Raw genomic sequence first — 14,666 nt, 5'->3', positions numbered from 1 at the left:
CCAGACATTCTTGTCCTGCTTCTGTCTGCTTTCTTCCCGTGATACCATAGTCAAATAGTAATATCAAAGCGTTCCCGTTCCATCCAAAAGCCTCCCTGCGGTGCAATAATGATCTTACGTGGCCGCGGCGGCGACCTGTCCGCTCCCCACAGCGCCTAGAACGCAGTCCTCGCCCGCCCGCCACTCCTAGCCCGTGGATAGCTAGGCAATGAATGGAAATATAACTTGAATCCGGGGGGCTGTTCTCCCTTTCCATGACGCGTCCCACCGCAGGGACAAGGGCACAAATGGTGGATGGGCCAGCGCTTGCTGCGCCCTCAGCCTGCAGAATGCGGCGAAGACCTGCGACTTGCATCAGCTCGACAGGTCCAGGAGTCAAATAATAATAAGAAGAATAGCAATATGGGGGGGCGGACGCACCGTATCAAGCCATATCAACCATCAACCGCTTTCTCTGTGCTGGTGGTCGATAGCAGTTCACTGTAGCAACCACGTAACTAGCCGCCTCCGTAACTAGCAAGTCGACCGTCCAGCTCAAGCGTTTCAGCTGCACAAGCAAGAAGTAAAAAAAAGAAAGAAAGAAAAAGCCCGCCTAACTATTAATATGGCTCGTTGACCATGAGTTAAACTGAATATTTCCAACATATCACGTCGCCTTGATTTTTATTTTATTTTATTTTTATTTATTGTTTTGTATTTCTCTTTTTGATTCCTTCGTCGCCGTCGTCTTCGCCTTTCTCCAGCCCGGCAGACGGTTCCAATTCACGGTCAACATCCCAGGCATGCTCGCGAGACCCCGTAGACGAAGCTGATCGATCCTCTTATCCCCGTCGCTGTCCCTGTCGCTCGTTGTGTCCCAGGCTCTGCCAGCGCCCGTCGTCCCGTCGCCCGCTCTCAGCTCGACCGACACCAGCAGCCATGGACGCACAGCTCCCCAGCAAGCTGCCCTTCTCGAAGAAGCGCCTGCGCGCAAGGATAGTCCTATCGTGAGTGAAGACGGACGTCTTGCAGCATCCAGCCGACGGAGCCTGTGTCCAGCTAACTACCGCCCGCGCCTGCAGATACATCTCCGACTATGTGATCCTCATGTTAGTTGCAACGCTTCCTCAAGATGGCGCGAAGGCATGCGACAGCTTTCCCGATCGAGACCGACTGACTCGCTTTTGTTTCTTTGCTTCTTCTTCGCTGGCAGTGCGCTCATCATAGGATTCTTCATCCTCGACCGGGTCGAGCCCTTCCACCAGCCGTTTGCGCTGCAGAACTACACGCTGCACTACCCGTACGCCGTCAACGAGCGAGTGCCCATCCCGCTCGCCCTCGCGATCTCAGGCGGCTTCCCCGTGCTGGTCATCGTCGTCTACACGATCGTCCTGGACGGGCTGTTCTCGCATAGCAAGCCTGTCAACATAGCGACGGGAAAGCGGAAGCTAATGGGCAAGTACAGGCTCAAGGACCGGCTGTGGGAGCTCAACTGCGGCATCCTTGGGCTGGTGCTGGCCCAGGGAGCAGCTTTCGTCATCACCGGTGCATTGAAGAATGCGTGCGGTAAGCCTCGACCGGACCTGATCGATCGGTGCAAGCCCAGGACCTTCGAGCAGCCGGAGTTTGGCCTGTCGAATTATACTATCTGCACGCAGACAGACCACGAGATCCTAAAAGATGGGTTTAGATCTTTCCCATCAGGTGTGTATAATACCAGTCCCTGCCGATCGAAGAGGCCCCCCCTTTTTTTTTTTACTAACTTTTCCTTTCTTATTCTAGGACATAGCAGCTGTATGTATTGTTTGGGGAATTGCGGAGAGAAACAAAAAAAAAAAAAAAAAAAAAAAAAAAGGCTGAAACTTGCTAACTTTTACATGTAGCTTCGTTTGCTGGGCTATTTTATCTGTCACTCTACCTTGCTGGAAAACTGCATGTCATGGACAGCCGCGGAGAAGTCTGGAAAGCGTTCATCGTCATGGTGCCTACACTCTCGGCAGGGCTAGTGGCTGTATCTCGCATTATGGATGCCCGGCATCACCCATTTGATGTCATCTCCGGGTCCCTGCTGGGCGTTGGTTGCGGCTGGGTTGCCTATCGGCAGTACTTCCCATCTCTTGCAGAGCCCTGGAAAAAGGGCCGAGCTCATCCAATCCGCACCTGGGGATCGATTCCAGAGCCTCCAGTGTATACCCATCGCCGGCTTCTCGAGTACGAGAACGACCAGGCGAAACTGGTCCCTCGCGCGGATGAAGAGTACCAGGCCGCTCAAACTTCCCAGGAGCAGGCACAGACACATGACATCCCTGAATCAGCTCCGGCACTTATGAGCAACCCCTTTGAACACCAAAAGGCTCAGAGACGCAGACGACTCGCCGATACGGACTATGGTGCGTCCAGTAGCGAGTCGGAGGGTTATGAGATGCAGCAGACGAGATATGAGCCTAGACACCACCAAGGTGCCAATACCAGTTCGAATGCTGCGCCCAGATACGCCGCCTACCATCCTCCCGATCACAGAACTCCTTCCAACAGTCCACCTCTTGAGCGTCACCCTGCGTCCATTGTCAAATCATAAAACAAGAAATATCTCTGCCATGACAGCTCCATGTCTCGTACTTTCTTCTTTATACGTTGTTTATTTCAAACATTCTCACAAAGGATACCTATATCGCCCCCTTTCATGTTCATGTTAAATCCACCTCCTTGATGTTATATTATAATCCCCCTTTTTAACGCATATCTTTATATCTTTCTTATGCTGCTTGTTTAGCGCCTCTTATGAGAATCTGAATATCCTGCTCGTTCTTCTCGGATTACTAGGGGGGTGTTCATTTGGCCTGGACTGGATTTCTCAGCTATTTTGATAGCAATACCCTCTATTTTTCATGCATATTCTCAACTCTCTAGTCGTCTTTGCCGTCGGTTTATGATGATGATGTGGCCTTGATTGCTTGCGGTCTTCTCTTTCACTTGCATAAGGCAGCACATAGTAAATCCTGAGTGTTCCGTCTGGCATTTCTGTTCTCCTCATCTTGCCTGGTGCTTCAGCCTAGCTGGTCACCCGGCAACTGTCCTCACAGGAATTTGCCCTATATAAAACAAACAAAGATCTCGCTTCTCTTCTTCTCAGCTTCTTCTTCATCTCACTATCTTTCTCAATATCCTTCACCAATTCCACTATCACACATACTCGACTTGCATGCAGATCGAAGACACCGGCCAGCATCCCCTAGCCACCAATCTACTACTTTTTAGACTGTATCCTGTCTTCAAAGCTCAAAAATGCCTGTAGTGTGGGACGACAAAGCTGATGCATTGGTAGGCCGCGATCCCGTCACCTACTTCTCTATAATTGATGTACCAAACTGACCATCCGTCTACACCTAGCTACTTGCATCTATTCTGGCCACCGCAAGTGCCAAAGTCGACAATGCTGCTGTCGCTAAGATGATGGGCGGCGGTAAGTGAGGCCTCAAGCCGCACTCGAGTGAGAGATACCTGACCTCCAGCTATACAGAATACAACGCGCTGGCCATCAAGAACCGCATCGCCCGCATCAAGCTGAAGGCAAAGGCACCCAGCAGTGACACGGAGACCCCAGCGAATACTCCACAGAAACCAAAGACAGCGAGACCAGCAGCAGCCGAGAAGAAACGCAAGGTCAAAGACGAAACTGAGACTGAGCAAGGCGAGACTGCCGACAAGCAGGCTCCGAAGAGAGGCAGAAGAGCCGTCAAGACTGAGGTCAAGGACGAAGTCAAGGAGGAGGATGCTTGCTGATTTTGCATTTCTACCGACATTGGAGGCCACAGATGGACGCTCCTCTACTATGCTACTCCATCCTCTCCTTGATTAATTAAGTACCTAACCAGACGCTGAATATCGAACAAGACGTCTCAAGTCCAAACAAGCATCCCGATAGACCTTCTCGAAGCCGCGGCTGCATCAAAGTCTGAAGCGGTGCCTGAGAGTAACCGTGGAACCGCAAGCCGCCGTTGCCACTGGATAATAATAGAGTAAATAGTAGTAGTAGTAGTAATGCCCAACGCCTGAAGTCCGAAGCCTGAAGCCATTCTACCATCCAATGCAGGGATCCATGGCCCATCGACGTCATTGGCGATGCTGATTGGCAACCAGGCTCGTTTCCATGACAGCGAGCACGGCTAAAACATCCCGCTTAGCTATCTGCTCGTCGTTGCTTTTTTCTTTCTTCCCATTTCCCAGCCTCAAGTATTTATCAAATGAATTTACTTAGTCCCGGGACCCCCAGGGTTGGCCAGGCGATAGTTAAATAGCTCCGTAGCGCGCATGGTCGGGCGCTGGATCTCCGCGACTTTGTTTATATACATACTCCGTACCTCCCGGGCACTCGCATTGTCGATCTGTTCGACTGTCCTGCATCGTTAACGAGACCGACAGCAGAGCCAGCAGAGTAGCCAGGACTGTCGAGCTGCAAGCGTCGCTCAGTTTCCTCCACCCAGTCGCAAGCCGCGATCAGGCTTCATATAGCAGCTCCTTATACCTCAGTCTCCCCTCCGCCGCTTGCTGGCTAACAAAGGCCTCAAGGCGCATCGACCAAGATGTTCTCCAGCTTCTTCTTCATCTGCTGGCGAATCGGCCAGTTGATCACTCTGATACCGCCCATTGGCATGCTCGTAAGTCGGCCCAGCCACCTCTCTATGCCGGAGAAAGACCCTCTCGTGATACTGACATCGGCATCCCAGGCATGGTTCATAGATGGCTTCGTCAAGGCCAACATCATCACTCCAACATACATCCTCGTCCTCTTCATCGTCAGCGTGCTCGGCGGCATCTGGGTGCTCGAGACCCTCTTCCGCTTCAAAAACACCAAGCGCTCAGCCATCTTCGTCTCCTTCATCGACCTCTGCTTCTTCGGCGCCTTGATCGCGGGCGTCTATCTGCTCCGTGACATCGCCCAGGAGAACTGCAGCAACTTCTCGCGCAGCAAGTTCCTCCTCAGTCTGGGTCCGTTTGGATACTATGGCCAGCAGCAGCGTAACCCGCTCGCCAGCGACCCAAACAAGGTGTGCTCCATGCTGAAAGCCTCATTTGCGTTCGGTATCATGAACATCATCTCGTTCTTCTGGACGGCCGTGTTCGCATACTTCATCTCCCACCATGAGGAGCACCACGAGCGGCGTTCGCGCAGAGGAAGCCACTCCAGCCGCCGAAGCAGCCACCACAGACATCGAAGCAGCTCTGGAAGACGAAACTCATACCATGTTTAAAAACACTTGGCTATCTCCTGCTCTTCAAATTTCCTTTCCCCTTTAGACTACCCCCTAGGTACGCGTACACGGCTTGTTGTCTTTCATGACTGACGACGGAAACTTTGGCGGATAAAACTGGTTGGTTTGGCTTCTGTAGATAATGATTGATATGTTAAATACTCGAAATAATACTGCGTCTCTTCTAGCACACAACTATATCGGTTTAACGAAATCTAAAATTCCGCGTAGACGCAAAAATGATGCACTCTACAAGCTTGCTCTTCATATCGTAGAATAAGGAGGCCTTCATACTCGAGACTACTGAATGGCTCTGTTCCATCCTGCCAATTGTATTCTATATGTAAGCAGCAGTTAGATAAACTGCTTCGGCGTCAAGTAACCACGCTACCAAGTAGCTAGAAAGACATCTCTTTCTGATTGAGTCCTTCAGGCGCCCGGAAGATAGAAAGCCACCGCAATATCAATATTCGCAGGGCGTCGCTCAAATGGAGGATTTGTTTTACTTCTCAATTGCTTACGTAACAAAGCTATAAGGCTGAATGTTTGTCCATATATGACTAATAAATTACTAATTATTGGCACGTGATACCGGACGGGTATTAATCATTGGCCGAGGATCTATTATTAAGCAAAAATTTTAATTCAAACAGTGCAAACATACTATTTAAGGAAAGTAATCCCCCAAGATCCACACCTCCAGATCTGTATCGGAGAGCGCCGCAATATCAACGCTTGCCTAGGCATAAGGCAGCCTCAAAGAGCAGAGATACTACTTGCCCGCTATTCATAGGCTGGCTATATATATACCCAGTAGCCATCTCATCCTGTCCACTCTCCCTCCCTTGCTACTAATTAGTTGCTTGAATAATGTCACATTATCCAATATCGATTGGTAGCGATGGTTTCCATCGAAGACTTGCCGTCTTATTACAAGGAGCCCGTTGAGAAGATCAGAGCAGATCAATATCCGCTACTGAAAGGTTAGCATAGCAGCATATTTACCCCCTGCCGATGACCGTTTTCTTCTTTATTCCTTGGAAGGAGCCACTAAGCTGCTGCTGTCAATACTGAGAAACCCAGTCCTGACTCTTTAACTTCTAGATACAACCTACCTCGATCATGCAGGGACAACTCTCTATGCAAAGTTGCTGATAGAGTCATTCTCCCAGAGCATGACGAGCAACCTCTTTGGGAATCCTCACTCAGCGTCTTCATCTTCCCAGTTATCCACCAGTCTAATAGACGATGCACGGCTACGAGTTCTTCGTTTTTGTAGCGCAAGCCCGGAAGACTTTGACGTTGTCTTTGTGGCCAACGCAACTGCTGGTATAAAGCTCGTTGCAGAAAGTTTGCGAGACTATGAACCTGGGGGGTTCTGGTACGGATATCATGTCGATTCTCATACCAGCATGGTTGGGGTCAGAAACATGGCAGATCGCGGAAACAGATGCTTTGTTGCCGATAACGAGGTAACCAGCTGGATTAGTGAACTTCGTAAAGGCTACAATACTTCAAGGTCTGCCCACCCGACCCTTTTTGCATATCCAGGCCAATCAAACATGACCGGTCGCCGGTTGCCATTGAGCTGGTGCAGGGAATTCCGTGCCTGCACAGACAATGATGGGAAGCAGATAGCTTTCACCTTATTTGATGCTGCATCTCTAGCCTCTACCTCCCCTCTTGATTTAAGTGACACAGCCTGTGCACCAGATTTCACTGTTATCAGCTTCTATAAAATCTTTGGCTTTCCTGACCTCGGAGCCCTTATCGTTCGCAAAGATGCCGGCCATCTTTTCCGGAATAGAAAGTACTTCGGCGGGGGTACAGTCGGAATGGTCTTGACTATCGGAGAACAGTGGCATGCCAAGAAGGATTCTACCCTTCATGATCAGCTTGAGGATGGCACGCTGCCTTTTCATAATATCGTGGCCTTGCATTCCGCCTTTGACGTACATGAGCGTATTTACTCTTCCATGGATAACATATCTCGCCATACTGCAGAATTGGCTGGGATCTTATATTCTGGGCTGTCATCTCTGGAGCATGGAAATGGTACAAAGGTCTGCGAGATTTACAAAGGACCGGGTGAGTATATGGAACGTGCTCTCCAAGGTCCTATTGTATCTTTCAATTTGAAAAACAGCACTGGAGACTGGATACGGAAGTCAGATGTGGAGAAGCTAGCTGCTGTCAAAAATATTCAGATCCGGTCCGGGACTCTATGCAATCCTGGCGGGATGGCGTATTATCTTGGGTTGAAGGCAGATGATATGAAACGCAATTATAACGCTGGGCAGCGCTGTGGGGATGACAATGATATCATTTCCGGAAAACCTACTGGCGGTCTTCGGATCAGCCTAGGTGCCATGACATCTAGGCAAGACATTGATACCTTTCTTGACTTCATTCGAAATTTCTATGTGGAAGATCCCGTCGTTAGCGAACCTGAACCTCGAGGTGGAGTTTTAGCACCCTCCGTTCAAGCATTACCTTCGAAGTTTTATATAGAGAAACTCTGTATTTATCCAATTAAGAGCTGTGGAGCATTCACCATCCCTGACTTGATGGAATGGGATGTCAAACCAGAAGGGCTAGCCTGGGACAGAGCATGGTGTTTGATACATCAAGGAACTGGTTCTGCTCTCAACCAGAAAAGATACCCCCGAATGGCACTGATACGGCCGGTTATTGATCTCGCCAGGGGCATGTTACGAGTCAACTTACCAACCCCGGGCTCATACGGAGATTCTATGGAAATACCGTTAGCCGTCAATTCCACAGATCTCGTCGAAGGAGAGATATGCAAAAATATCACAAATCAGCAATCTACAGTATGTGGAGATAAGGTCTCTGTGCAAGTGTACAAATCTGCTCGACTCTCAGCCTTTCTCTCTGATTTCCTTGGTGTTCCTTGTATGCTTGCAAGATTTCCATCGCACCAGAACCATTCGTTAGCCCGATTTTCTAAACCATACCGAAATCCCGGCAGAGGACTTATACATACGCTAGATACAATGGACAAGATCCCTGGTTCGTTTCCCGAACCTGTTGCATCGGGTTCACAGCGTCCTATACTCCTATCCAACGAGGGGCCTATCCTCATAATATCCCGTTCAAGCGTTAACAAAGTCAACGAAACTATAAAGTCTTCTGGAAAGCCAAATTCCACCTCTAAAACAGTTGCAGCGGACGTATTCCGGGCAAACATCATTGTCTGCGAAACAAAGCCTGCCCTCACGCCCAAACTCACTCCAGCCTATCGGTCATCAACCGCTTCTGAACATCCCTATATAGAAGAGTTATGGACCGGATTTCAAGCAGGAGGTGCTCATTTTGACGCTCTCGGGTCTTGTCAGAGGTGTCAAATGATTTGTATTGACCAGCAGACCGCTGCACGCAGCGACGAGCCTTTCTCTACGTTGGCAAAGACTAGGAAGGTTGAAGGAAAGGTTTACTTTGGTAAACACGTTTGTTTGTCCAATGCATCTGATGATAAGCGTTTAACGATCAGAACAGGCGAACTCGTGACTCCATTCTATGACTGATAACGGTGATATAGCCACACTTTCTAGAATTTTTGTTGGCTTTAGGTTTCCTATCTTGTGCCATTGGCGGCTATCATTCATTTTCCGTAGATTTTTAGTGAATTTCTAGGTATATATTGCATATTTTATAACACCAATGCAACAGCTGCATTCCTTCGCACAAAACAGGGTGCAGTGACCCGTTAACCGCTAAACTCCAAGATATAGTACATTTGAGTTACAATTGAAGACTCATAATAAGGGAAATCACGATCGAGGGTACTTCTTCCAGCCACGACCATGACCACGCTATAGATAAATGTTAGTCCAAAGTTGCCTTTGAGAAATACAGAAACGAATGTGAAGCCTTACCTGTTTCCATAACCGGATCATTTCTGGCATTTCCAACATAGCCTTCTTCCTCTCTTCCAACTTTCCTTTCATGGATCTCTCCCACTTGTGACCCTTGACCTTCTGGCCGATACCAGTACCCTTGACTCTGAGACCCTTCTCAATAAGCCTTGCATGCTTATACTCGGTTGATTTTCGACCTGGAGGCAATAGTTCTTCCACGCCATATTTGATGCCTAATTTCACCAATTCCGCCTGTCGACGCAATGATATCACAGCTCCTCGCCATCGCCCGGTTTCCGGGTTCTTATATGGAAGGAAAGGGTTCGGGTATAGCCCACTAGGGTCGGAACGGAGGAGGGAGTCTGTATATGAAAGGGAGTTGGCGTCTTTGGTCTTCGAAAGTTTGACCTTGGTATTTCGTGATGCAAACGGGCTGGGAGCAGGTTTTATGACTGCGGAAAATTCAGAGCTGCCAGAGAACGTTTCTTGCTGTGGTAGGGCCTTCGGTATAGCTTGCGATGAATAGTATTGTGGTGGATAGCGGGCGAAGAAATTTCGAAGCCGGAGCGGGAGGCCCTCAACGAGACCGACTGCTGCTTGAGTCGCCATGTTCAGGCTGCAAAGGAGTACAATGCCTGCTTCAATTTGCCCTGTTGGAATTATTGCAGCTCAGCCGATATCCTCGTCTTCGACCTTTCACTTTCTCCAGTCTTTCTCTGCGCGCAAAAGCTTTTTGACTCACGTGATACACGCGGCTATCTATTTCTTACGTAATCTTGCCCGCTTTTTCGTTAGCGCCTCTCTGTTCTTCCCGACGTCAATTTCTCACTTAACGCTCAAACGCGCGCTGGGCTACATTTCATTTCCACAGAAGAAGGCGGCAAAGAAAAAGCGGTTCACCATACTTTTGTGCTGTATAGACAGCGACTATCAATTGAAAAATCTTATTGCTGGTGATTTTGGAGAAACATGGCAGACTTGCTCTTTGGTGGGACCGACGAGGAGAATGAAGAGTTGAAGAAGCTCTATGCTGAAGTGGTAAGCATATCTTGAGTTCTTTGAGTCTTCGCAGAATACCGTAATCTCTTTGATCTACATGGCTTTGCTAACACAATTTTTGATACAGCTCGAGGATACCGACAGCTTTGAGGCATGGGAGAAACTGGTGCGCGCAGCTGAGGGCCAAGAAGGCGGAATCAATCGTAATTCAAGCCCCCAGGCTATCACAGCTACAAGAACCGTATACGATCGGTTCCTTGCGAAATTCCCTCTTTTATTTGGGTACTGGAAGAAATATGCGGACCTAGAATTCTCTATTGCTGGCACCGAGGCCGCCGAGATGGTTAGCAATTCATATCTCATTCTTTTTGAGAATCGCATATGCTGATCCAATCTTCTTCCGTTTAGGTGTACGAGCGCGGAGTTGCTAGCATTACAAACTCGGTTGACCTTTGGACAAACTACTGTACTTTCAAGGTCGAAACCTCGCACGACACCGATATTATTCGAGAGTAAGTATAAGAATATGTTGGTCCCCTTCCCTATAACCATACCGACATAGCGCGTGAGTCGTTCGCAATCTTGAGGTCATATGGGGCAGATCGATAATATCAAGGTTCCTTAAATGGGTGAGATAGTCATCTGCCACCTCGGTTTCGTTGAAACTACTTCTTACCCATAAGATTCAGGCTGCCTTTGCTTCGCACACTACTTGGATATTGTTCGAGAATCCTTCTCCTATGTCACGCACGGATGATATAGCAACACCTACCTCCATCAATCGTTGATCCAACTCGGCACCTCATTTTGAAGACTTTAAATGCATATGCCATGTTTGACATCCTTTCCACCACCCTTCCTTCCGTCCCCTTCTTTTCCTTACCCTTTCTTATCTGCTCTCTGGGCTTAATTTTTACTGACCCACTTATTATAGGCTCTTTGAGAGAGGCGTCAGTTGCGTTGGTCTTGATTTCTTGTCACATCTATTCTGGGACAAGTATCTCGAGTTCGAGGAGCGCGTTGAATGTCCTGACAAGATATTTGCAGTGCTTGGCAAAATTATCCAGATACCAATGCACCAGTATGCGAGGTATTTCGAACGGTACCGACAGCTCGCTCAAACTAGACCTTTGAACGAGCTGCTTCCTCCCGAAACCCTAGCTCAATTTCGAGCTGAGATAGAAAATGCGGCGGGTAATGTACCTCCTGGTTCGAGGAGTGAGGCTGAAATCGAAAGAGACATCCGACTAAGAGCCGATGGCCATTTCCTCGAGATATTTTCACGCACTCAGACGGAAACGACAAAACGTTGGACTTACGAGTCAGAAATTAAACGGCCTTACTTTCACGTTACTGAACTAGATGAAGGTCAGTTATCCAACTGGAGAAGATACTTAGATTTTGAGGAGGCAGAGGGTTCTTTCGCCCGCGCGCAGTTTCTGTACGAGAGATGTCTTGTGACATGTGCGCACTACGATGAATTCTGGATGCGTTACGCGGCATGGATGTCTGGCCAAGAAGGAAAGGAAGAAGAAGTTAGAATCATCTATCAAAAGGCCAGTTCCCTATACGTCCCCATATCTCGCCCAGCTATCCGACTCCACTATGCCTACTTTGAAGAAATGGCTTCAAGAGTTGATATTGCTAAGGATATTCACAATGCTGTCCTCCTTGCTATGCCGGGGCACATTGAAACCATAATATCATTTGCGAACTTGTCACGTCGCCACGGTGGCTTAGATGCAGCCATCGAGATTTACAAAACCCAACTAGATTCAGCAGAGTGTGATATTCAGACAAAAGCAGCACTTGTGGCTGAATGGGCCAAGCTCCTTTGGAGGGTCAAAGGTACCGCTGATGAAGCTCGACAGGTGTTCCGCAAGAATCAACACTGGTATCCTGATAGCCGTCCTTTCTGGACAAGCTATCTTATGTTTGAGCTAGAACAGCCAACTAGCGCCGAAACTGAGCCCGCACAATACGAACGTATCAAGCAGGTTATCGATGATATTCGCAACAAAAGCTCATTGCCTGCCGAGGCAGCTAAGGAGCTTCTTCAGCTTTACATGACTTACTTGCTGGAGCGTGGGTCCATTGAAGCTGCCAAAGAGTACATCACCCTTAACCGTGAAGTGAATGGCCCGCCATCAGTCCAATCAATTATGAAGTCATCACTTTCAAAGGAGACACAAGACAAGCTTGTGATTGGCCAACAAAGTCCTAATTCTATGTTCAGACCTGATATTTCTGTCCCAAATCCAACTGTCTAATTTCCACTCGCTATTTGGTGACGTACGCAATATTAGTCGGCCTTTGTAATCTACAGTGGGCGTCTTAGTCGGTTGGGCGGTTTACATCTTTTCTTTTCTTTCTCTTCCCCCCCTCCCCCCCAAATATCCTATTCGGTAGCAAGAAATAAATCAAATACAGTTGCAAGTTTGCTGTTTGCTGTTGAGAGTGTTTTTAGGGCAGTAGTCATTTTAAATTTTAAAGTAATCATTCAGGTAACGAGCATCCAGGCTTGAAAACGGCAAAGATAGGTGTCTAGATAGAGGAAACAGCAAAAGCAATGGCCCTCTGGCCGGTATATGTTGGAGGCAGAATTATCTAGACACGACCTGGAGGATTGTCGAATTTTTTTTCCACACTATTTCCATATCTTTCTTGGTTTCACGGAATATCCTCAACGTGCCCTCATTTGGTCTCTAATCACCTACTTGCCATTCTAAGTAAGGCTTCTTTGAAGGCCTATTCAAATATGTTACACCCCATCTGTGACACTTAACACATCTTCTCATTGGTGCCTTATGAGGGGGCAAATTGGGAACAGCAGTATCAAGAAACCAGTGGTGTCTTGGTGAGCATGTTGCCCAGGTTTCAACGTTTGCTGACTGCATCGAAGGCATGGCGCCTAATGCTCGGCCAAAGGCTGGAAGAAACGGCTCCATTGCCTCTTCCACAGGGGCTGGGTGGTACATCTTAAGTGAATTATTGATGCTAGAAGACCACTTGATAGGCCCCCTGGGGATAATGGAGTGGATAGGTTCATCAAACCCCTCGTAGTGAGGTACTTCTTCAAGATAACTAGATCCAGTAGGTGTAGAAGGGTGAAACATAACGTTGAGATGCTGGAGCCTAGGCCAGAATGGAGTTGTTAAATTTTCTGCAGCAGATGGCCAGAAGAGGGTGCCATCTGCTATGATTCTCAGATCCATAGATACCAAGTTCTGTGAAATAGTTCTGATTGAGGAGCTTAGCGGGTCGTAGTGGTTTGGTATAGCAAATTAGGCAGATATCTGGTTTGACAAATATCTTGCACAAATTCGGTGGATATTTCCCAGAACCATAACTTCAATTTCTTTAGTTTACTTGAAGTTCATGGCTTCGTGGTGTCTTTAAAAGAGTCTGCACCCCTTCTGCGAACGATTGTCTAGTATGTGGCGGGCCTTTCATTTGGACAACAACGAATCGGAGACTTGTCTTCATACACCTGAGGCGGCCCTTCGGTATCAGCAGAATAATCAATAACCTCCAGGTTTGGCAGTGCATAGCAAAGATCGATTGCTGTCCGTTCACTAAGATAACGTCTCCCGTACGCAAACATACAATAATGTGATGTTCCAAAGCTCAGAGTGGTGATGCATTCCACCTTTGGGAGTTTCGCAGGGTTGAGTATGCATGAGCGCCACGAATAACTATAAAACTGGAGAGCTCAGCTTGAAGCAGCCTATGTTCAAGATATCCAGATAGCTTGTATCTGTGCTGAATCCCGCGCTCAATGATGCTAAGAGCCTTGAAAATATCTGTGATTTGTGCAGTAAAGGCCTCATTCACTAGTATCTCCTGGGGGGTAACATGGGTATTCTGGGTATCTGATTGAGAAAACCGCAGGCATGACGGCAATGGGAAGTTCGGGTTGAAAAAGATGAGTCGAAGTGACGGGGCAAGGTGACTGTTATATCGAGCCACAAACTGATCCATAGTGTAAGTGTCTTTCCCTGATCGAAGTAATGCTTCCATACCCTGAAATCTCGGTTCAGAGTGACATCGCTCCCTTCCACTAGGGGCACGATACTTTCTCTTTGCTTCTCGAGTACAGGTAGAAACCGAGGGCAGATCTCAAAAGTAGCACAGAGTGAATCTAGGTCAAGGTCCTTCGCGATCATGTTGATGAGCTCCTGAGAGAGAGAGTTAATAGTTACCACTGATGCTAACGCATGGCTAGGGCAACAGCGATATCTAGCAGTTATATCTAGCAGAAATAGAGGCGTTGCATTTGATCAGTAAAAAGATATTCAGTTTAGTTGATAGTCAAATAAATATCTTTCTATCTATGAGGTTAAGCGAGAGAAGTTCACAGAAAGACGCGGTGAAACGCCTACAGGTTAGGACAACTAACTAATTGATAAGGAAGTAAACAAACTAGTAACTCCACTTCTTTATTAGATAAATGGCAACTTAGTAATGATCAGTTGGTTAACCAAAGTATTAAGGCAATTATATAATACCTTCAGTCTGTATATACAAGAGCAATAGTTGGATATTGACTAGGTAG

The 14,666-nt window shown here is 47.7% G+C and overlaps 8 protein-coding genes across 8 annotated transcripts; 4 read left to right on the top strand and 4 right to left on the bottom strand.

Annotated features, from left to right (window-relative positions):
* Window positions 1-918: 918 nt before the first annotated feature.
* On the top strand, window positions 919-2,557 carry TERG_06778 (uncharacterized protein; the record flags this gene model as incomplete). The annotated part of the gene is made up of 5 exons (XM_003232739.1): window positions 919-986; window positions 1,062-1,088; window positions 1,193-1,683; window positions 1,762-1,773; window positions 1,863-2,557. The coding sequence occupies 5 exons, from the start codon at window positions 919-921 to the stop codon at window positions 2,555-2,557; spliced, it is 1,293 nt and encodes a 430-aa protein (XP_003232787.1).
* A 707-nt stretch (window positions 2,558-3,264) lies between these two features.
* TERG_06777 (uncharacterized protein) lies at window positions 3,265-3,762 on the top strand (the record flags this gene model as incomplete). Its single annotated transcript, XM_003232738.1, has 3 exons — window positions 3,265-3,300; window positions 3,370-3,442; window positions 3,500-3,762. 3 exons carry the CDS (start codon window positions 3,265-3,267, stop codon window positions 3,760-3,762), a joined length of 372 nt encoding a protein of 123 aa, XP_003232786.1.
* Window positions 3,763-4,310: 548 nt separating this feature from the next.
* Window positions 4,311-5,747, bottom strand: TERG_12451 (uncharacterized protein). Its single transcript, XM_047751406.1, has one exon. The coding sequence runs from the start codon at window positions 4,859-4,861 to the stop codon at window positions 4,544-4,546; it is 318 nt and encodes a 105-aa protein (XP_047607037.1). The 5' UTR covers window positions 4,862-5,747; the 3' UTR covers window positions 4,311-4,543.
* Window positions 5,748-6,132: 385 nt separating this feature from the next.
* TERG_06775 (uncharacterized protein) lies at window positions 6,133-8,779 on the top strand (the record flags this gene model as incomplete). Its single annotated transcript, XM_003232736.1, has 2 exons — window positions 6,133-6,214; window positions 6,336-8,779. The coding sequence occupies 2 exons, from the start codon at window positions 6,133-6,135 to the stop codon at window positions 8,777-8,779; spliced, it is 2,526 nt and encodes an 841-aa protein (XP_003232784.1).
* Window positions 8,780-9,025: 246 nt separating this feature from the next.
* On the bottom strand, window positions 9,026-9,721 carry TERG_06774 (uncharacterized protein; the record flags this gene model as incomplete). The annotated part of the gene is made up of 2 exons (XM_003232735.1): window positions 9,026-9,067; window positions 9,131-9,721. 2 exons carry the CDS (start codon window positions 9,719-9,721, stop codon window positions 9,026-9,028), a joined length of 633 nt encoding a protein of 210 aa, XP_003232783.1.
* A 347-nt stretch (window positions 9,722-10,068) lies between these two features.
* TERG_06773 (uncharacterized protein) lies at window positions 10,069-12,488 on the top strand. Its single transcript, XM_003232734.2, has 4 exons — window positions 10,069-10,150; window positions 10,239-10,454; window positions 10,520-10,623; window positions 11,046-12,488. Exons 1-4 carry the CDS (start codon window positions 10,082-10,084, stop codon window positions 12,379-12,381), a joined length of 1,725 nt encoding a protein of 574 aa, XP_003232782.1. The 5' UTR covers window positions 10,069-10,081; the 3' UTR covers window positions 12,382-12,488.
* A 328-nt stretch (window positions 12,489-12,816) lies between these two features.
* Window positions 12,817-13,326, bottom strand: TERG_06772 (uncharacterized protein; the record flags this gene model as incomplete). Its single annotated transcript, XM_003232733.1, has 1 exon — window positions 12,817-13,326. The coding sequence occupies one exon, from the start codon at window positions 13,324-13,326 to the stop codon at window positions 12,817-12,819; it is 510 nt and encodes a 169-aa protein (XP_003232781.1).
* Window positions 13,327-13,738: 412 nt separating this feature from the next.
* TERG_12450 (uncharacterized protein) lies at window positions 13,739-14,277 on the bottom strand (the record flags this gene model as incomplete). The annotated part of the gene is made up of 2 exons (XM_047751405.1): window positions 13,739-14,083; window positions 14,134-14,277. 2 exons carry the CDS (start codon window positions 14,275-14,277, stop codon window positions 13,739-13,741), a joined length of 489 nt encoding a protein of 162 aa, XP_047607036.1.
* Window positions 14,278-14,666: the final 389 nt, after the last annotated feature.

This window comes from Trichophyton rubrum (genome assembly GCF_000151425.1).
Source record: "Trichophyton rubrum CBS 118892 genomic scaffold supercont2.8, whole genome shotgun sequence".
Taxonomy (NCBI): Eukaryota; Fungi; Ascomycota; class Eurotiomycetes; order Onygenales; family Arthrodermataceae; genus Trichophyton; species Trichophyton rubrum.
This window is presented reverse-complemented; position numbering and strand designations above follow the sequence as displayed.